This window comes from Carassius gibelio, chromosome B3 (genome assembly GCF_023724105.1).
Source record: "Carassius gibelio isolate Cgi1373 ecotype wild population from Czech Republic chromosome B3, carGib1.2-hapl.c, whole genome shotgun sequence".
NCBI lineage: Eukaryota > Metazoa > Chordata > Actinopteri > Cypriniformes > Cyprinidae > Carassius > Carassius gibelio.
This window is the reverse complement of record NC_068398.1, coordinates 42,880,527-42,904,123: the sequence shown is the minus strand read 5'-3', so window position 1 is coordinate 42,904,123 and position 23,597 is coordinate 42,880,527. Positions and strand designations below refer to the sequence as shown.

The 23,597-nt window shown below is 38.0% G+C and overlaps 1 protein-coding gene across 1 annotated transcript; it reads left to right on the top strand.

The window, feature by feature from the left end:
- The first annotated feature begins 780 nt into the window (after nt 1-780).
- On the top strand, nt 781-13,246 carry LOC127952723 (interferon-induced protein 44-like). The gene is made up of 7 exons (XM_052551426.1): nt 781-997; nt 2,766-2,799; nt 2,896-3,100; nt 11,397-11,597; nt 11,741-11,906; nt 12,476-12,579; nt 12,754-13,246. Exons 1-7 carry the CDS (start codon nt 937-939, stop codon nt 12,934-12,936), a joined length of 954 nt encoding a protein of 317 aa, XP_052407386.1. The 5' UTR covers nt 781-936; the 3' UTR covers nt 12,937-13,246.
- Nucleotides 13,247-23,597: the final 10,351 nt, after the last annotated feature.

Below are 23,597 nucleotides of genomic sequence, written 5' to 3'. Positions count from 1 at the left end.
CGCCCGCAGTTGATTTTGATATTCTAGGTATTATCAAATTGCCTGAGTTTTGAGAACGTAGCGGACGTAGAGGAGTATAATGTAAAAGGAGCTCATTCAAATACTGAGGTGCTAAACCATTCAGGGCTTTATAAGTAATAAGCAATATTTTAAAATCTATACGATGTTTGATAGGGAGCCAGTGCAGTGTGGACAGGACCGGGCTAATATGGTCATACTTCCTGGTTCTAGTAAGAACTCTTGCTGCTGCATTTTGGACTAGCTGTAGTTTGTTTACTAAGCGTGCAGAACAACCACCCAATAAAGCATTACAATAGTCTAACCTTGAAGTCATAAATGCATGGATTAACATTTCTGCATTTGACATTGAGAGCATAGGCCGTAATTTAGATATATTTTTGAGATGGAAAAATGCAGTTTTACAAATGCTAGAAACGTGGCTTTCTAAGGAAAGATTGCGATCAAGTAGCACACCTAGGTTCCTAACTGATGACGAAGAATTGACAGAGCAACTATCAAGTCTTAGACAGTGTTCTAGGTTATTACAAGCAGAGTTTTTAGGTCCTTTAATTAACACCTGTTTTTTTCTGAATTTAGCAGTAAGAAATTACTCGTCATCCAGTTTTTTATATCTACTATGCATTCCATTAGTTTGTTCAGTTTTTCCATTACTTAGTCATAAAAACATTAACTAGGTGAAAGTGAAAGTTACTAGGTGAAAGTGAAAGTTGGACCTGGAGGTATAAATACAGGCTGGAATCAGAGATGCTGTCACAGCTTGCCTGTACATCCCAAAGAGAAAAACACTGAATAGCAATTCTGTTTCTCTTGTTATTACTCTGTATTGAATTGAAGTCACCTTTGTTTTTAAATTACTGTTTAGTGTAGAATTTCCCAAATTCGTAAGAAAAAACGAAAACAGAGAAGGATATCACAATGGGAGGATCAGGATCAACACCCCAATCTGAAAAACCTGCACCACCACCACCATCACCAGGTAAGTTTAATTTTAAAGTTGGTGTTTTGTTTTTACATGCATGCCAACTGTAAGGCGAAATAATTTTGGGAGAGTAAAGGCTGGACACGTGAAATAGTAACTGTGTGATTTTCTATTGCTATTCCAAAATGACAGGGTGATCACTTGTAACCTGTAAGACATTGTAAGACACAGAAGCAAAAATGTGCAAGTTGCATTTGCATTTTAATTATGTTAACACATGCAACAATTGCAAATAAATGCAATGTCATGATGCTCTGCTCAGCTCACATGATCTGATAATAATAGCCTTGTAGGACTCCAACTTATTTGGATAGTTTTAAAAAAATCAGTTAAATTGAATTATTTAGCATTTAACAAAATAAAAAAAGAATACATTGATATTTAATGTTAACATATATTCTGTCAAATTTAACTGTTTTACTTTTAATAAAAGTACAAATTGGCTTGTATTTTTGTACTCAGTATCTTAAAAATTATTGAGTGAAATTAAAAAGTCTTACTAAATTATTTTATATTATTTAATAAAGTAATTGTTGAAAAGCCTTTTCGGTTTCAGTTTTTGGCCAAGTGCATCCAGAATTTTTGGTGTATGCCCCAAATTTTCAATTTGTTGCATCCCTTATATATATATAGTAAATGGATCAGAAAATAATTATTAGTTTCAGGTTAAAAAATGAACTCAAACTCAAAACTCAAAAACTTAAGAACTCAAAATTAGAGCTCACCTCAGACTTTATACTATTTATAGTGAATCCTTTATGTATTGAAAATGATAGTAAAAAAACTACTTGAACTTCCAAACTTAGCTTTTAAATTGGCTTAATGGAATACTTATTCATCAAAGTTATTTTTTTATGGGCACGCATGTCACGTTTGACCTGTTTGGTCAGTTCTTGGGATTTCGTTGCCTTGCTAGTTTTTTCCCTCGTTATTTGTTACTTTGCTTAAAGGTGTGGTAAGTGATTTCTGGTAGCCAATGTTGACATTTGAAATCACCAAAACAATCACGCCCCTACCCCAAGGGTCTGGCCCCTATTTTGATAGCTCCGCCCCACACATATGCAGGCAGCATTTCATTCTGTGAAACAAAGCAAAACCAATGTTCCACTGTCTGCACTGGATGCAAGTAGCGCCGCAAAATACTACAGAACTCATTATAATCAGTGATGTTATCTGCTGCTGCATTCTATATATGATGTATTGACACAAATTATAAATGATTTTCAATGGTCACTTTGTCTTGTCCAGTTTACTAGACAGACGTGCCGCACTGTGCCTTCTGCTCCTTGAGTTCACTCCAGCACTGGGTTTTGTTCCACAGACATTTTCCTCTTTTGTTTTTATCCTCCATCTTTATCTTTCTGTAGCTCAGCTAATGTCCGTCCTGTGCACTGAAAGTGCTCTTTTCCACATCATATGTAGACACACCCCTTACTGATGATTGTCCACAAATTTATGTTACAGAATCAGTTTTCTAAAGCATTTTTGAACAATTATTTCCCCACCTTTAATTAAATAATAAGTCTAATCAGTTCCTTGTTTTAACCCATCATTTTGCATGTGGATTTACTTTTATGAAGTCTTAAGATTGGTCAATATCTATTCTAAGACTAATTCTGAAGAAGACACATTTTAAATATTCCTTTGATTTTGTCAAAACCTTTGATTTTGGTTTTGAGTGAATACTGAATGGATTTTCCATTCCATATATATCTTTTATTTTGCAGTAATCAAAATCATAAATTATTTATATCTCCGTTAACAGAATTTGCTAAACCATGGAGGGAAACACCCTGGGAGTAAGTGGGAAAATAATTCTTCTTTAAAAAAAGAAAAATGATTATCTATCTATACAAGCAAAAGTGTGTATCTTCATAAGGGCCCTTTTTCAACAGCAATAAAGAACTTTTGGAGAAAAACCTGAGGGAACTTAAGCTGAGCGATCCAAATGTTAAGTACATCAGGATCTTGCTAGCTGGAGAAGTGGGAGCAGGAAAATCCAGCTTCATCAACTCAGTCAATAGTGTTTTTCAAAGAAGAATCACAACAGAAGCTATTGCTGATAATGCTGGTGCGGGTGGTACGAGTTTTACAAAAACAGTGAGTATATGAACCTGTATGTTTTAATTTAAAATAAAATGTTTTATTAAATTATGTAAGCTCCACACTCTATAAAGAAAGAATGAATCTATTGGGGAAACACACTTGTGACATATATACAAATATATACAGTATGTGACCCTGGAGCACAAAAGCAGACACTAAAGTAGCACAGGTATATATGTAGCGATAGCAAACAATACATTGTATTGGTCAACATTATACGTTTCTCTTTTATGGTAAAAATCATTAGGATATTATGTAAAGCTTAGAGTCTGAGCATTACAATGCATATAGCATGTTGATTAACTCCAAAATAGTGGCACGTTATTTGCTGAGAAAAAAATAAAAATAATAATTTTGCCATGTACTCTAATATTTATAAAAAAATATCACACAACTCGGATACACATGTGCCATATGTCATCTGAAAGGTCTCATGAAGTAGAATAAAACAACCGGGCTCTAGGCTCATTTTTTGCACTTGTTACACTAGTGCGCCTAACTTTTTTTCTCACAAGTCCACTTCTTTTAAATCGCTGTCCATATAAACAATATTGACTTGTCAACATAATGTTCTTTATTTAAAGCACAATTCTACAAGAAAGATAACTTACTGGAAAAGTTTTGGTGATTAAAGTGTTTCACTGAGCTGAAATTTAAACTTTAAACACCTCAAGATATATGAAATAACAAGAAAATCTAAATTAAGGGTTTTAAGGGCTTCAAACTGAACAGATCATGGCTCAATGTCTTTTGGACTATCCTCCACTGCAGTCACATGCCCCTCAAATGGACAACTCCTGTAGTTTGTCCTTCTTGATCTTTGGCCTTGGTTTAACCAGGTGGCCACACTCTCTCTAGCATCAAAATCTTCCAGACTTGGCCCTCTACACTGATTCTTATCAGATCTTCCACCGTGTCTGAAAAAATGGGTGTCTGATTTGAACAGGTGAACAGTCCCTAAACAGCTTATACTTATTGGATCAGCTATTAAAATAGTTAAGTTTTGTATGTAATAGCAAAGTGATTATATTTTGTTTCATTTTTTTTATTATTATTAAGTTAATTTAGAAAAGCATTTGGAGCATTTTTTGTTTGTTAAATATACGTTTTAGGTTTTTTTAAGTAACGACCAAGCTGCCAGCGGCAGACAGTGAGCCTATGTTTGATCAATTTATCCTTCTCAAATCATCACAACTTGCCTAAAATAAAATCTATAGATATAAAACAGTTGAAGCATATGACAATGTTTAAACGTTAGACCCAGATAAATGTAAGCTATATCAAATAGTTTGTCTGGAGATGCTTCAGGACAGGGAGTCGGCAGCGTGATCACTTGCATTTTTGTCCGTGCATATGCTGTCATTTTTGCTCATAAAGGTAAGAGTAATACATTATTCGTAACTGCACACAATATCAACAAAACAGTTGCTCGTTCTGCCATGTTGTCTTTAACAGGAGTACAAAAATGAACCAAAACACACACACACACACACACACACATACACACACACACACACACACATACACACACATATATATATATATAAAGCTTTAAATAACTACTTAAAGAAATAAAACAAATCAAAAACTCTTTCATTATAATCATAAAGATGTACTTATCTCTAAAGACGCGTCTAATGAGGAGATGACGAGTCAGGATTGCAACTTCATCTTTGCGACACAGATTCAGAAAACACTAGTTTATTAGTAAATAATTAAAATATATTCTTTTTAAGCCTATTATTTGATCGCCGAACTGTTCAGCTGCACTGCTGCGGAACACAAAACACCGTCGAGCCACTCTTTACAGTTGTGGCATCACAGTCTCTTGTTGTTTCCACCAGCGCATCAAGTTTTTTTTCATCGCTAATTGATGAATGTCTAATATATAAAAGTAAGGAGAAGTCTAAACCGACTGGAGGCCCGGCCCACATCTGAACAATCAAAGACCGGCTTGGGGTAAAAAAGGTCGGGGCCCGTCGGGCTCATGCTAAAATGCAGGATTCTAGTCTGTTGTTGAACCACAGGGAGACCTTCAGAGCCGCAGAGACTTTTTCCCCCTTAAATGGCTCGTTGCACCGATCCGACCTCAGAGTTCTTTTAGTCGCACCATTGAGAAATTGTTTGAGGCTTTGAATAGACTGGAGCGAGTCTTGTACAAGAAGTCAACCCCAGACCCATATAATAATAATAATAATAATAGGCCTATTGATGTCACCGTTTTACTTGTAACTTCATAAAACAAGATTTCAGTGTAAAATTATGCACCATCATTTAGAGTAGATTCTCCTGATTAAAAGAGCCTTCAACTATCTGTCAAATCTGTCATTTATATCTAAAGATTTTCCATGTAAAATTTATAACACACATAAAACTGCACAGCGAGCATGCAGTTAAGCCCAAAATCTATGGTAGCTGTCATGTAGGCTTTCCACTCATAACTTCATGAAACATGCATAGGCTATATCATAAAAAAGACACGTCACTATTTGCAGATTAAAACGTGTAGAAACTCACCATAAAACATCATTTAGATCTAAAGATATATTTCATAAAGCTATAAAACATAGAAAAAAATTAGGTAATGTATCTTGGCAAAAAAAAAAAAAAAATCAGAGGTTTCAGTCCTGTGACGTTTTAGCTCTTAACTTCACCAAACATGCATAGATCCTTTGATCAGATCGAAAGATTTCGTTCATAGAGCTGCGACACATGAAAGCAGACTGGCGCACTGAGGCTGCAAAGAAAAACAGCTCGATACTTCACGTTTCGTTTTCATTCATAGCTTCAGGAATCATGCATAGATCATTATTTTCAGAAAATTATCCCAATTAAAATGAGCCCAGAGATACTGTAATCCATGGATGAGATCCAAATATATTGCTCATATTGCTATAACACATAAAACCTAACAGGCACAGCACAACAAATAACTTTAGTTTCACTTTGCGCTTTTATTTATAACTTCATGAAACATTCATAGATCATGCAAAATCGTACGTGATTTTCTTCAGAAAATTCTCCAGATAAAAGGGAGATCAAATTCATCGTAATTTGTTCACTTGATCTAAATATATTACTTACGATATTATCACGCACATGAAACCATTCAATTGAGAAAAAAACACAGGTTACAGTATTTAAATTGTATACTTCGGCGAGTCAAGAGCAAAACAAAAAGTCCTGTTTCATTACAAAATACTGTAACTTTTAGAAACTTTATACTATCACCACAAAATTGTAAACATATACATCTTAACTTACCTTATTTATGTCCTGAGATATTGAATGTCAAATAAGATGGATATGAAAAATGTCTCTTGAGCACACATTTTTATCAGTTATTTCTCAGCAGGAGAATGTTCAAACTATTTTTTTTTTTTTTCACTGAAAGTCAGAGTTGAGCAGGAACTAGTAATTTAGTTATTGTAATAATATTTATTTTACAGTAACTAACTAATTACTAATAATATTTCAGTAATAATTTTACAGTTACCATCCATAAAAAGATTTGTTGCTTAATTACTAAACCTTTAAGTTCAACCACTATTAAAGCTAGAATGTCCCCTAAAATGTTTATTTAAAAAAAGGCATGAGTGATAGAAAAAAAAATATTTCATAAAACTGCAATTTGAATATATTTCTTCTATAGGCTATACAAAAAAAGACAAAATATTAAGGCTGAATAAGCTGATCTATAGCATGTTAAATGGTGGTTGCCTGTCTATGAATGGTACACCCCCCTAAGCTCACAGAAGTGGTTTGACCCAAGTCCTCAGCAGCCAATGACATTGACATTGACCCGTTCAAACTGATTTTTGCAAAATACACGTTAAATACGCGCTGATTTTTCACGTCGTAAACAAACATATGGAAGGCCAAAAGGGTCAAATACACGTGAATTTTAACGTGTCAACAACACGTACACGTTAAATACGTGTATTTTGTGCATAAACACGTTAAATACTTGTTGTTTACGCACGAAATACACGTATTTAACGTGTTGTTGACACGTTAAAATTCACGTGTATTTGACCCTTTTGGCTTTCCATATGTTTGTTTGTGCGTTAACTCACTGGGCGCGTTGACAAATGCAACCAAACGTTACTTGCAAAATATGCTACGCAGTAGTGAATTTCGAAAATTTGTCGAATTTAAGATAACAATAACAATCGGCATTCGAATATTATTAAGGAGGCTGCCTTATAAGCCGCATGGGGGTATTCATCACAGTCCGTGTTCTGTTCAGTCTTGCGCGCAGCCACGTCTGCACAACTTTCAAAGACGGACGAACTCGACAAGCAGTACCACTTCTGTCTCGTCATTCACCTCGTTTACGCACACTGTCCGCGCGGTCAAAAAAAAAAAAATCGCCTGCATGTGGATGACAAAAATTACATAATGTGGACGGTGCGCGGACGGCCAAAGTATACTTGACCTTTATCAGTGGCTCACAAGATGTGATGGCGATGTAAGAGTAATTGCATTATAAGGTTTATGTTAGCCTATCCAATCACAAAAAAAAAAAAAAAAAAAAAACAGAACATCAATGTGGAGAATATCTTGTTTACATCAAAACTGAAACCAAGCCGTTCACACAGAATGTATATTTCTCACTTTTACTAGAAGGACACAGTTGGACTCGCATCTCGCACAAGAGAGCTGGATGTTTAGAAAGTCATGTAAAATTAATGTATGTTCAACTTTTTAAAAACACATCTCGACACTTTATGATGGTTTTTTTTCCCCCATCCCACAGCATCTCATGTATTTAAATAAAAAATATATTCTGTGTGACTGGCTTTCCGTCCTTTTTATTTAACAATGAATGTATACATGACGCTGTTTTGTATATAGTTCTTTGAGCAACTTAATTAAAATTGTTTCATAAACATTATTTTAATTTTTTTTTTTTCCACAGTCATAGTTCATAGTTCAGTGGTGCTTGGGGCAGAAGAGGGCGGGGGGGCAAGTTCGGGAGCGTGTTCAGCTTTCTGACAGCCTGGTGGATGAAACTGTCCTTCAGTCTGCTGGTCCTGGCCTGGAGACTCCGCATAATTCGAATTTTGATAATATTTAAGTAAAAATTTGAATTGAGTTTTTCAGCTATTTTGAAACTGCTAATAAAATAAAGCAGTAGTGCAAGTACAATGCAATAGCACTTGAGACGCAAACATCCACAAGCAAATGAGAGGCGCTTCCAAAAGCTGTCCACTCTAGTGAGACGTTCTCTCTTTATTCCCGGGACATCTGTGCAATCGGAGATGTGTTTTCTACAGCGGGGCTGTCCACAGTCTGCGCTCCAGACTAACCCATCATATGTCATGTTAATTTTTTTCTTAAGAATGAATATAATTGTGAGGATACCACCTTTTCTAGTATCTTGGACAGAAAAGGGAGATTCGAGATTGGTCTATAATTAACAAGTTCTTTAGGGTCAAGTTGTGTTTTTTTGATGAGAGGCTTAGTAACAGCCAGTTTGAAGGTTTTGGGGACATATCCTAATGACAATGAGGAATTAATAATAGTCAGAAGAGGATCTATGACTTCTGGAAGCCCCTCTTTTAGGAGTTTAGCTGGTATAGGGTCTAACATACATGTTGTTGGTTTAGATGATTTAACAAGGTTATACAATTCTTCCTCTCCTATAGTAGAGAATGAGTGGAACTGTTCCTCAGGGGGTCTATAGTGCACTGTCTGATGCGAAACTGTAGCTGACGGCTGAATGGTTGCAATTTTATCTCTAACAGTATAGATTTTAGAAGTAAAATAGTTCATAAAGTCATTACTGCTGTGGTGTTGGGAAATGTCAACACTTGTTGAGGCTTTAGTTTTCGTTAATTTGGCCACTGTATTGAATAAATACCTGGGGTTATGTTTGTTTTCTTCTAAAAGAGAAGAAAAGTAATCTGATCTAGCAGTTTTTAATGCTTTTCTGTAGGATAGGTTACTTTCCTGCCAAGCAATACAAAATACCTCTAGTTTTATTTTCCTCCAGCTGCGCTCCATTTTTTGGGCTGCTCTCTTTAGGGTGCAAGTATGCTCATTATACCATGGTGTCAAACTGTTTTCCTTAACCTTCCTTAAGCATAAAGGAGCAACTGTATTTAAAGTGCTAAAAAAGAGAGCCGTAGTTTCTGTTACATCATCAAGTTGTTCTGAGGTTTTGGATATGCTAAGGAATTTGGATACATCAGGAAGATAACTTAAAAAGCAGTCTTTTGTGGTAGAAGTGATGGTTCTTGCATACTTGTAACAAGAAGTAGAATTTACAATTTTGGCTATATGAAGTTTACACAGAACTAAATAATGATCTGAGATATCATCACTTGGCTGAATAATTTCAACACTATCAACATCAATTCCATGTGACAGTATTAAATCTAGAGTATGATTTCGACAATGAGTAGGTCCTGAAACGTGTTGTCTAACCCCAATAGAGTTCAGAATGTCTATAAATGCTGATCCCAATGCATCTTTTTCATTATCAAAATGTATATTAAAATCACCAACTATTAAAACTTTATCTGCAGCCAGAACTAACTCGGATGTAAAATCACCAAACTCTTTAATAAAGTCTGTATGGTGCCCTGGTGGCCTGTGTACAGTAGCCAGTACAAACATAACGGGATTTATCATTAACATTTGTTTCTCTGGATAATGTTATATGAAGCACCATTACTTCAAACGAGTTATACTTGAAGCCTGCCCTCTGAGAAATCCTGAAAACACTGTTATAAATTGAAGCAACACCTCCCCCTTTGCCTTTTAGACGCGGCTCATGTTTATAACAGTAATCTTGGGGAGTGGACTCATTTAAAATAATGTAATCAGAGATAGACCAACCAGTACAGAGGTTATGTGTACAAATCATCCAAGCGCCCAATTCCTAACCATTTCTAATATAGGCTACATTTTATTAACATTGCTAAATATTATTAAACTGGAAAGGAATTAAAGATCCATCTTTGATTATCAAAAGAATTCCAGGTTCACTTCCTTCCCAGCCAATTAGATTTAATGCAGTTTCATCAGTCAGTCGTGGAGGGCTGATTGGTTAAAGCTTTATTAAAAGTGTTCACAAAGTACTTTACAGAGAGATGCATATGTGCATTCAAAGAAAAGAACAAAATACAAACATAAAAGAGATAAAGGGGCCTATAAAACAATGTACAATAACCAGTTTATATACAGTATAATTTAAATACAACAATAAAATCAAATAAAGGCCCTGAAAAAATCTGTTTTATAAGTGCATAATAACTTTTGACAACGTTTAGTTCAGGTGTAAAAAGAGTTAATATCTCTTGCGCATGAGCACAGAGAGATTTATGAGTGTACAGGACACATTTTGAGTGAGGGGAGAGACAAGTTTTAAGTGCGGGGACCCTCTGGATGAGAGCAGCGTCTGAGCACGCACATCTGTTTTTGTGCGAGAGCAAAGAAAATCTGCTTGCGAGCCGAGAGATTTGTGCTCGTGCATTATATTTATATGCTTTTGCACTACAATAATGTGCTCTCGACATCGACATGTCTGCATCACATGGTCTGGTTTAAAAATGAATCCTCAGTTAAGTAAAGCAAACCGTTATTTACTGATTGGATCTTTAAGTCTTTTCTATTTTTACCATGTTTACACCAGATGCAAACAGCGCCATGTGACTAGACAAGAGAACCCATTATAATCGGCAAGTGATGTGGCACAGATTGATCCTAAAAATCCCAAACAATAAACTGATGTCCCATTCTATTTCTAGCATACTAGCATGTTTCTGACCTAAAAGAGAAATGGATTCATGCCATGACACAACAGCATTCGCGTCAGATTTAAATAGGGTGTCATGATCACAAGGAAGACAATTTAAAGACTATTTTCACAACTAAAGCATTACAATCTTGCAGTGTCATGTATATGGTTTTGTTGATGGAATAATCCTGTGTTTGCGTCTCTCTAATATTCCCTCTTCTCCTACTTCGTGCACATATCAATGGGTGGGGCTATAGTGACAATGATGTAGAATCAGTGGGTGGAGCTAAAGAGGCAGCGGCGTAGAATCCGTGGGTGGGGCTAAAGAGGCAGTGATGTAAAATTGGTTGGCGGGGCTAAAGAAGCTTTGATCTTCTTCTGCCTGGGCGGTGTCTAGCCACATTATTAAGTCGTAGAGTGGCACATTCCAAAACAAGTTGTTTTCATTTTATGTGCTGGTTGCTTTTGTATGTGTCTATATCAAATACATTTGAAATATCCAAGTTGTTTATTTAATTGTTGTACTTCTGCATTTATTTACAGTATAGAACTTATTACATAAGAAATGGACCATCAGTTCTGCCTTTTGTCTTCAATGACATCATGGGCTTAGAATCCGACTACAGTCCCAAAGAATCACGTGGTGCAAATAAGGGAGACATTGCCAAAGCCAAAAAACCACGTGGTGCACATCCAGAAGACATTGCCAAAGCCCTTGAGGGTCTCCTTAAGGAAGGACACAATGTGAGGAGGAAACTTTACTCAGCTTTAAAGTGGCTTTATGAAATTATTTCAATGTTATTCAAACAATTCACTGACACCGCAGAATTATAACATAACACCTTTCCTCTCGCCTCTTTGTTTTTCTCTTTTATTTTTACATTCAGTTCAATCCAATTGCTTCTGCTAATAAAAATGACTGCAAAAGTGAAACAAGCCTTGAGGATCTGACATACTGTCTGGTCTACATCATAGCAGCTGACAAAGTATCAATGATGACTCATGATGTCATCCAAAAGATGAGATACATTAGAGAGAAGGCCAGCAGTCTGGGTGAGTATCAGCAAAACATTTGAATAATCTGTTAAAATATCCACATCATAAATGTTACTCACTAAGGCCCCATCCACAGGGAGACAAGTTTAGCTGAAAAAGCATAAATTTTGTATCGTATAGGCATTACATCCACACAAATCCAGCATTTTGGGGGAGTGAAACCGATATTTTTTTAAACTGGGTCCCAGACTAGATAAATCTGAACACGGCGGCGTTTACATCAGCGAATCGATATATTTTCTGAAACAATGACATCATCAGTTCACGTTTCACCCCTAGTCAGACACCGTTACGTCATGTAACTGCAACAAACACATGATCAAACACTGAACGATTGTCTTAATCTATGTTAACTAATCTATGGGGGGGGGGGGGGTTCAATATGGAAAGCTCTGGTTTCATGTGGACATAAAAGAAGACTCACTAATGTTTTTTTTTTTTTTTTTGTAGGATTCTAAAAAAAATTTTTTTTCCAAAATTTAAATGAAATTCCAATACTTTATTTGGATCATTCAGTTTTTGAAACACAATAAATAAATATTTAAATGTATTTTTCCATTCAACAGAAATTCCTCAGGCAGTCATCATGACGAGGGTGGATGAAGTTTGCCCTCTAGTCAAAACAGACCTAAGAAAAAAAATCTACACTAGCAAGAAGATAAAAGAGAAGGTATTACAGGCCCTTTCTGTTCTCAGATAGAGAATGTGGGGTCAGATCTCTGGCTTTACCATGCAGATTTGTTCATTCAGATCTATGGCCGACACATAAATATGTTTAAGAGCATATTCTTTTATTTATATCACTACCCCCAGAAATATTCAGCCTGTGTTCTTCATTCTCCAGATGCAGGAGTGCTCTAATTCAGTTGGTGTCCCTGTGAGCCACATCTTCCCTGTGAAGAACTACCATGAGGAGATTGATACACAAAATGACATTGATGTACTGATCCTGAGGGCTCTCACACAGATTGTGCAAATTGCAGATGATCTAGTGAACAGAAGAAAAAGTGATTCCGGAAATTGTTAATATGAATCTGACACAAGAGAGAAAGCAAAGCCAATTGTGGGAACATGTTTTAATTAATTCTACTTCTTCTCATGCTGTGTAACATTACTGTAGCTTTATAAGCAAGGCTGAACTGCCTCCTATGTTTCTGGTAAGAACTGATAAACCAGTACATGGAGCTCCAGGAACTGGGATGCATGCCAACGCTAGAGCGGACAGGGAGGGTGATATATGTACTTGTAATTTCTGTTCTCAGCCACTTCTTCTCTTCTCATGGGACACTTCTTATCTGATGCTTGACTAGTAAGTGACACTAATAAAAGACCTTATCTCCACCCCAAACTCCTGTCTCTTCATTCATGATCTAACACAATCTTCACTTGATCAGACTCGTATCATGCAAATCTTGCATATTGAAGTCAGTCTGGACTGGACATAAAGTATATCTGTTAAGATCATTTGCAGTTGACTTATTTTCACCTTATATTTCAACATGGGAGCAAGTTATTTTCTGTGAATTATCAAGACTTCTGAGAGATTATCTGCTATAGGTAGGTACATAATAAAAGAATAACAAACTGAAGTAGGGATGGGAAGATTCACAGATTCGCTCGGTGCATTGGCATAAAAAGTTAGCGATGCAATGCATCAATTTTAAAAAGTGTGCATCGGATACAGGTTGGCAGTTGTAGTGTGATGCATTGTTTCTAACATATTTGCATTGGGGGAAAAAAACAGATTTATTTATATATAATTACAAGTGGATGCACTATACTTTGTTTAGAAAGTGACCGATAATTTGTGACCAATATTTTATAAGTAGATTGATTTCTCCTCTCTGAACTATATCTCAAGCACGTTCTTCTATCAAATAAATCAGAGCTAAAGCGGCTCCATAAATGAAAAATTAAGTTCTACCAGAGAGACTCAGGAGGTGATAAGACTTGAAAGTATTTATTTGATAAAACCATGGCATAAAATGTGAATTATTTGGAATAGGCCCCATCCGTAGCTTGAATCTGTAAATTTTATATTCCAGCAATTGATGCCAAAGATGAAGGCATGGGCAGAGTCTAGCCCCCAAAAAAGTGAAGGAAATTTTATACCCACCAGTTGAAGTACATCTTAGATCCTAGAACAAACAAAATAAAACAAAGGAAAATAATATTTATTAGAAATAGTTAAGGCAAGTACAAAAAGCATAAAATATGTACCAGATTATTAGTTCAAAGCAGTGGTTCTCGATCCTGTCCTTGAGTACCTCCTGCCAGGGGCGTAGCACCAAATTCTGGGCCCTGTATACTCTCAATGTCAGTGGGCCCCCTAGACATGCCATTGTACGATGCGGGTTAGCAAAATGAAAATTCAATTTTGAATTATTTTTTTAAATTATTTATATATAAACAAGTATAAATAGTGTTTAAATCTATTTGGCCTACTTGTGCTCAAATACCTTTAAACATTAGGCTACATCGGGTTTGTGTACTAACATTTTGATACCATGATACTGATGCAAGTTTTAAATTAAAAACAATAGGGCACTTTAAAGAGCTTGAAATCTACCATTACGAACAAGTACAAAGATAACATAAACTATTAACTGGTAGGGTGTCACGCTGTCAGTCTCTGTTTTCCTGGGTGTTCCCTAGTGAGCTCCCTTCTCCTTAGGCACTTTAATTCCTCTAGTCTGGTCCTGTCTTCACAGTAATTGCACTCCAATTAAATCGCACAGGTGCTGAAATCCTTTGTCATTAGTCTCCCTATATATAGCTGTCCTTCTCTGTTGTCTGTATGGAGTCCTTACCGTCTGTGTTCTATGTTCTCATCTCCCGAGACTTCCCCTTACCTTCTCGTTCCTCCGAGTTTCCGTCCGTTCCATCCGGTTTCCTCTTTTGTTTTGTTTTGTTGGTCTCCCAAGACTGTTTATTTTGTATTTCCCTTTTTTGTGCAATAAACCATACTTGCAATTGGATCCACCCTCTCCTTGTGTTTTCCTAAAACCCAGTCGTCACAGAAGGACTCCATCAACAAGGATCCAACAGTATGTCTACTACCATTTCCTCCCCAGCCAGCAAGCGGGAGAGAAATGGTTTAGAGGGCTCTCGCCTAGTGGTGTTCCGGGGGACCAGGGGAGGTCGCTCCGGAGCAAGCGGTCGAGAGGAGGTCAGGCAGCGATCTCCACTTTGGGCTCCTGTCGACCCGGGATTTGGTTGGGGGCCGCCATTTCCCCAGTATGTCCCGAGAGGAGAAGGGACATGGCCGCCAACCCAGCACCACAGCACAAGAGGGCCGCCAGCCCAGCGCCACAGCACAAGATTACCGCCAGCCCAGCGCCACAGCACAAGATGGCCGCCAGCCCAGCGCCACAGCACAGATTTGGTTGCACAAGCACAGCACAAGTCGGCCAGTCAAGGTGTCACCGACTTGCCATCATAGAGGGCGGAGGACGAGGAGACCGGCGTCTACCATTCCTCAAAGCTTGGAGAACTGCCCGAGTGGGTCTCCACAGGCAGTCCAAAGTCGAGTCAGGTGCCCGTTGACTTTCCTGAGTTGAGTCAGTTTCCGGTTGACCCTTCAGAGTCAAGTCAGGTGTTCATGGACCCTTCAGAGTCAGGGTTAGTCACCATCGACCTTCCAGAGTCAGGGTTAGTTACCGTTGACCCTCCAGAGTCAGGGCTAGTTCCTGCTGACCATCAAGAGTCGGGTCATGTTTCAGTTGTTCCTCTTGAATCAAGTCAAATTCCTATTGACCTTCCCGAGTCGAGTCAGGTGCCCTTTGACTTTCCTGAGTTGAGTCAGTTTCCGGTTGACCCTTCGGAGTCGAGTCAGGTGTTCATGGACCCTCCAGTCAGGGTTAGTCACCGTCGACCTTCAAGAGTCAGGGATAGTTACCGTACACCCTCCAGAGTCAGGGCTAGTTCCTGTTGAGCATCCAGAGTCGAGTCATGTTCCAGTTGTTCCTCCTGAATCAAGTCAGATTTCTATCGACTTTCCAGAGTCTAGTCAGGTTCCGGTTGACCCTTCAGAGTTGAGTCAGGTACTCGTGGACCCTCCAGAGTCAGGGTTAGTCACCTTTGACCTGCCAGAGTCAGGATTAGCCACCATGGAATTTCCAGAGACAAGGCTAGTTACTGCTGACCTTTCAGAGTCAAGTTTAGTCACCAGTGATTTTCAAGGACTGAGCCAAGTCATCTGGGATTTTCAAAGACTGATATGAGTCAAGTCACCGGGGATCTTCATCCTCTCGGGGGTCTGGCCACGAGGACGTGGTGGTCTTCCGCTCCGCCCTGGGAGACTCAGGCCTTGACCAGGAGGACGTGGTGGTCTTCCGCTCCGCCCTGGGAGGGGTTTCTGCTGTGACCACATGGTGGTGATGGTCCTCTGCTTCGCACGGGGGGGCATCACTTGATGTCCTCCATGGACCCATGTTTTTGTTTTCTTTTGTTTTTCTGTGTATCTCCTTCTTTGGACCTGGCCCTCCTTCCCTCCCCTTTATCCTCCGCCGGTCCACCACGCTCCTGGACTCCTTGTTTTGTGTTCCACCTCTCCTGCCTCTGCCTTTCCAATTCACCTGGTTGTTCCGTCTTTGTTTTTCCATTTTACCTGGTTGTCCTGTCTTTGTCTCTCCATTCCACCTGGTTGTTTGTCTCTGTCTGTCCATTCTATCTGGTTCTCCTGTCCCTGTTTTCTGTCCCTCCGTCCCTCCCCCTAGTCCGCCGCCGCTCCACCTCCCTCCTACCTATTTTTCTGTTGGGTTTTCCTGGGTTTCAGGTGGAGCATCTGGAAGCTGCTCCGTAGGGGAGGGGGTAATGTCACGCTGTCAGTCTCTGTTTTCCTGGGTGTTCCCTAGTGAGCTCCCTTCTCCTTAGGCACTTTAATTCCTCTAGTCTGGTCCTGTCTTCACAGTAATTGCACTCCAATTAAATCGCACAGGTGCTGAAATCCTTTGTCATTAGTCTCCCTATATATAGCTGTCCTTCTCTGTTGTCTGTATGGAGTCCTTACCGTCTGTGTTCTATGTTCTCATCTCCCGAGACTTCCCCTTACCTTCTCGTTCCTCCGAGTTTCCATCCGTTCCATCCGGTTTCCACTTTTGTTTTGTTTTGTTGGTCTCCCAAGACTGTTTATTTTGTATTTCCCTTTTTTGTGCAATAAACCATACTTGCAATTGGATCCACCTTCTCCTTGTGTTTTCCTAAAACCCAGTCGTCACATAGGATTGCAAAGGGTAGGAACATTTCTGGTAAACTTCCAGTACATTTCCAGAAACTTTCCATGGGAAGTTAAGCTGAGGAATTTTGGAAATATTCAAATTTGAAAACTTTCCACAAAAATGGGAATTCCAAAAAATTTCCAAAAAAGATGGGAATTAAGGGAAATTCATAGAAATTAACTGGAATTTGGTGATAATTTCAACAAACTATCATATCCAAACATAAATATCAAAAATTATTATTTTTTAAATAGTAAAACAATGTAAACAACATGATCTTTTATCAGATTTATTTTAGAGTAGAACTTTAAAGCTTTAACTCTTGTACTGAACCATTAATTCTTCCACGGAATAACAAAAACATGAATGTTGAGTAAAATATTACTCATCATTACACTTTATGTAGTTTGCAAGCTCAAGTGTGTCCTCAGTACTCCAGGGTTGAAGAAATCATCAGTGCATGTGATGGAGGAATGCACAGTGCATGTAGGGGGTGTGGCCTCAGTAGCCCTGCAGTGTGCATGTGATTTAATAGCAGAGATATTTAAGTGTGCTTCATTAAATTTGCTTGTTTTAGCCAAGATTATGTTACAATATATTTTCCTCAACTATATAAGTTCCCTGTTAAAGGAATACCTTTCAGTTTTGTAAATTCCCATTAATTCCCTTATATTCCTGTTTATTCCCATGGAAATTTTCCAACTTTGAAAATTCCCAGAATTTTGCAACCCTATTCATTGGCTTTGATAACATCATGAATATATTGAGCATTGACTATAGCTTTTAAGCACAGCATTGTCAAATCAAATCAACAGCAATCAAAGTAGTCCATGTGACATCAGAGGGTCCGTTGGAATTTTTTGAAGCATTGAAAATACATTTTGGTCCAAAAATAGCAAAAACGACGACTTTATTCAGCATTGTCTTCTCTTCCGTGTCTGTTGTGAGAGAGAGTGTTCAAATCAAAGCAGCTGGATTTCCGGTTCATGAACGAATCATTCAGTTCACCAAATCGAACTGAATCGTTTTAAACGGTTCGCTTCTCTAATACGCATTAATCCAACAAATGACTTAAGATGTTAACTTTTTTTAATGTGGCTGACACTCCCTCTGAGTTCAAACAAACCAATATCCCGGAGTAATGCATGCACTCAAACAGTACACTGACTGAACTGCTGTGAAGATGAACACCGAGCCGAGCCAGATAACGAACAATAGACTGACTCGTTCACGAGTGAAGAACCGGTTGCATCGGTGTTCGGATCACCAGTAGTTCTTTCGGACAGTTCGATTCAATAAACCGGTTGAAGAAAACGGTTCACCAGTTCTTTTGCGCTCGACGTAATGGCGTCATTGGCGATGATTGCCCTTGATTCAAGCCTTCGGTTTACCCGCACCCATAACACTAGCACAGAATCAGTTCAGAATCAATCACCAAAAGAATCAGTTCAGTTCAGACACTCTGTGTGTCGGTCTGCTTCACACTGAACCACACATGCGCAGTGTCATCAGCTCCTCGGTTCACGAATCGGACGTGTCTGACAGGAACGGTTCTTGACTCGTGAACGAGTCAATGTTTTGTTCGTTATTTGGCTCGGCTCGGTTTTCATCTTCAGTTCTTTACAGCAGTTTTTGAGTACATGAATTACTCCGGGATATTGGTTTGTTTGAACTCAGAGGAAGTGTCAGCCACATTAAAAAAGTTAACATAAGTCATTTGTGGATTAATGCGTATTAGAGATGCCAACCGTTTAAAACGATTCAATTCGATTTGGTGAACTGAATGATTTGAACTCTCTCTCACACAGACACGGAAGAGAAGACAATGCTGAATAAAGTCGTCGTTTTTGCTATTTTTGGACCAAAATGTATTTTCGATGCTTCAAAAAATTCTAACGGACCCTCTGATGTCACATGGACTACTTTGATGATGTTTTTCTTACCTTTCTGGACATGGACAGTATATAATAGCACTAGGCAATAGCACACACATTGAATAAAAAGGCTTACTTATTTAAGGTAAACAACTCACAATTAGGAAGCAAGGGGGGAGCTCGCCCTTTGAGCAATGCTCTCACCTTGTCTTTCCTCATTTCTGCTCTCAGTCTCAGCCTCATCTCCAGAACAGCAGCCAGGACTGGCCAGTGCTGCTACTGATGGTGTGTCAGAGCCACTGCTTGTTTCTGAAACTGGTTAATGTTGGAAACTGGTTAATGCCGGAATGTCTGGCACTGAGTTCATACTCTCAGTTGGTGTTATCAATATATTATGAAATTAATAATGACATCAATTGGAGGGCCTAATTAATTCGAATTAGGCTACAAAAAAATAAATAACAATAATTAAAAAAAATTGATGGGATTTCAAAGGGCCCTCTCCCTGAATGGGGCCCTGGGTAGTCAGGTCCACTTTTCCCCCCACTACCACACCCATGCCTCCTGCCCTGCACATTTTGTGCATCTCCCTCGTCTATCACACCTGATTCAACTCATCAGCTCATAAATGGATACTGCAGGACCTGAAGTGGGTGTGTTAGATATAGGGAGAGATACAAAACATGCAGTGCATGGGGTACTTCAGGGAGAGGTTTGAGAACCACTGGCTTTATTATTGGAGCTTTATAGAGTAGAGGAGAGGGACCACGACAGGCCGGATAGTGATACATATATGTTCCTTATATTGGTCTGAATTCTAGCAGATTTGCAATCTGCTCTAAATGTTTTATGTTTAAAACAAAATTAAGAAGATGTGTAGCACGTCCACAAAAGGGGAAGGGACTTCTTGAATGACCGCAATCTGGAATCACCAATAACAAACAATAATAAACAAATAATACATAAATAAATAAATATATGGTAAATTCAGAAAACCACTCCAAAAATTTTATTAAAGTTATTTGCGTAAGAAAGTTTAAAGTCAACTGAATAAATGACTAGAAAAGTATTGCACATCCCTACTGGTAAATATAAAACTGTTAATAAACTCTTTACATCAGTTAAGACTTTTTAACTCATTTAAGACTCGCTCGCCAAAAATGGTCTTTGGTTTTTGTCCGTGTTAAGTGCAAGAGAACTATATATGCATGAATGATATTTGTGGGTTCACAGACATGATGCCAGTTACGTTACCAGGTTTACTTCTCATATGTGTCAGTGTTCATTTTCACAGCAGATTTTAGCCGTAGCCTTTTGACTAAAATGCAATTTTAGTTTTAGACATATTTTAGTCATCTGTTTGGACTAAACAGCTTAGTTTAATAAGTGTAATTTAGTAATACAAATGTGACGAGTGGGGCGGGACCGAGAGACGTGGGAACAGAGCCAGGCCGGTGGAGTGATTGGAAATGAGTGACACCTGCTCGACCCACCGGTCTCGAGTCTCACAGAGGAGATGGAAGGATATAAAACAGGAGCGACGACAGTGAAGGACAAGAGAGGACCAGGCCTGGACTTTATTTTGTGTTTGCTTTTTATTTGTGCGCGTCAGTCGTCAGTTGTAACTGCAAAATATTAAAAAGAAAAACAGTATCTTGCAGTAATGCCATTGTAAATTGTACATGACCTGAAAAAAATGACCTGAATCAACAGTTCTGTTAATAATAAGCAGATTATTTATATCATAAGGAATATGTTAAACAGCAGACATACTGAAACAGCCCGTTCCTTCTTACACCTCAACAAAACAAAACAAAATGTTATTTTGGTGCTATTTCAATTTTAAAAATTAAAACTTCTAGTTCTGTTTGGTTTTATTCATTTTAAGGAAAGCACTTTGTGCCAATGTGACCCTTGCTTTATTGCGCCGACCTCTAGTGATGTCACATGTGACACTGAAACCCTTTCTGCAAAGAAGCTGGCATAGCCAATAGGTCTAAAACACAAGGTTTTTATCTCTAATAAAAGGTGTCACTTTTTGCCAACCAAAAGGCTATTCCTGTTTCTTCAGTAATGGCTTGCTGTGAAAGCTCTTCCTTATAGTTTCTGATCTTCACCCTCATGCTGGTCGCTGAGGCCTTTTGAATGAAACCCAAAGACTTGCTGCTTTGTTAAGGATGGTGCATTTTCCAATTCCTCAGGATTTTCCTCTTCTGCATCATCTCTAGATTGATCCTCATCTTGTGTGTGTAGTAGAGTCAGAGATGTATAGTAACGAAGTAGAACTACTTCACTACTTTACTTAAGTACTAAAAGGCGGTATCTGTACTTTACTAGAGTATTATTTTTTTCTCCTACTTCCACTTTTACTTCAGTACATATTTTCGCTGAATTTAATACTTTTACTCCAATATTTTTTTATGTGCTGCATTGTTACTCGTTACAATTATAAAAATGTTACGAATCATTCCATTACAAACCACTGCCAGAACTATAGATGGCAGAAGCTGGCACATCATTGAGCGAATCAAGCGATTAAGAAGACTGCGCATGCTGAACTGCTGTGAAGAGAGAAATGAACACTGAGCCGAGCCAGATAATGACTCGTTCACGAGTCAAGAACAGGTTGCATCGGTTCTCAGATGACCAGTAACGTTAGTTCTTTCTGACTGTTCAATTCAATAAACCAGTTGAAGAAAACAGTTCACCGATTCTTTTGCGAGCGATGCAAAGGCGTCATTGGCGTTGACTGCACCTGGGCTCATAACATTAACACAGAATCAGTTCAGAAACAATCACCAAAAGAATCAGTTCGGTTCAGACGCTCTGTGTGTCGGTTTGCTTCACGCTAAATCACACATGCGCAGTATCATCAGCTCCTCGGTTCACGAATCGGACGTGTCTGACAGAAACGGTTCTTGACTCGTGAACGAGTCATTATCTGGCTCGGCTCGGTTTTCATCTTCAGTTCTCTCTTCACATCAGTTCAGTCAGTGTACTGTTTGAGTCAATGAATTACTCCGGGATATTGGTTTGTTTTAACTCAGAGGGAGTGTCAGACACATTAAACAAGTTAACAGCTTAATTCATTTGTGGATTAATGCGTATTGGAGACGTGAACCGTTTAAAATGATTCAGTTCGATTTGGTGAACGGTTTCAAAAAGATCCGGTTTACGGATTCGTTCGTGAACCGGATATCACAAACTGCTTTGTTTTTAGCTGTCTTACAACAGACACTGAAGAGAAGACAATGCTGAATAAAGTAGTAGTTTTTGCTATTTTTTGACCAAAATGTATTTTCGGTGCTTCAAAAAATTCTAAATGACCCTCTGATGTCTTACGGGTTTGAAACAACATGAGGGTAAGTTATTAATGACATCATTTTGCAAATTGGACGAACTAACCCTAGTAACCATTTTTTGTTTACAAGAAGTTACAGTCAAAGGAATTGTGATTGTCCTTTAGGTTAATCATTTGAAATAGTAAAAACAATATGTTCAAACGTTTGACTACTTTTTTTAATAGCTACATAACACAATACTTCTACTTTTACTTTCAGTACTTGAGTAGTAAATTTGAAAATAGACTACTTGCAATACTTAAGTACAAAATTTTTTGAATACTTTAGTACTTCTACTTAAGTGTGGTGCTTAAAGAGCACTTCAACTTCTACTCAAGTCACTTTTTTGATAGAGCACTTGTACTTTTACTCAAGTATGGGTCTCTAGTACTTTATACATCTCTGAGTAGAGTGGATGTTTGGATTAGAGCCCTGCGCTGGACTGTTTTCTTAAACCCGCCCACTCCCGCTGAATGTATGACCAGGCCTGCCCACTCCCGCAATGTTTGTCCACTTCCACCTGCTCCCGCTGACTTTATCTCCGAGCTTGTGAAAAATGTACCCAGATAGGTTCTCAGACTAAATATTTGTTCAAGTTAACATCCAGATTAACAGATTTTAAACATGATTGACTCACAGCTGAAAGTGTTCTACCTAACTTATAATTGTAATAGTTTCCTACTTCAGTGTGTTACAAACATAATTGTGGTGTCTTTGGAAAGAAAACCCTTTGGGCTTCACTTTTTATCAACCAGATTTGATAATGCTCAAAAATATTAAAAGTTATAGACATTGAAGTGCCTTGAATGTTTTTTTTTTTTTACCACTCTTAAATATATATATATTTTTTATATATAAAAATACATGAAATGAGTCTTGGAGCAATCTAGAAAAGTATTGGGTTGAAAGCCACATGTCTCATGAGTTTCTATTTCAAATCTGAATAAAATATCATGAAAAATGAGACTCCTGCTAATTTATTTATGAGACTATGTCTATACCCTCCATCCCCCAAATATAAGAACATATATTTCCCAACATTAATGAAGGCTTCTACAAACTATTTAGTCAGTAAAAATACCACTGCATAGTTTTTTTTCAATTACAAAACACTAGACAGAAACTTAAACATCATATTAGTGATTTATTTGAGCACTAGAAAAATACAATAAGAATAATTTGAGTAAGAAAAATAAGAATAATAAGAAAACTAAAAAAAGATTTAACTTTGTTTTCCAATTACAGAACATCCTC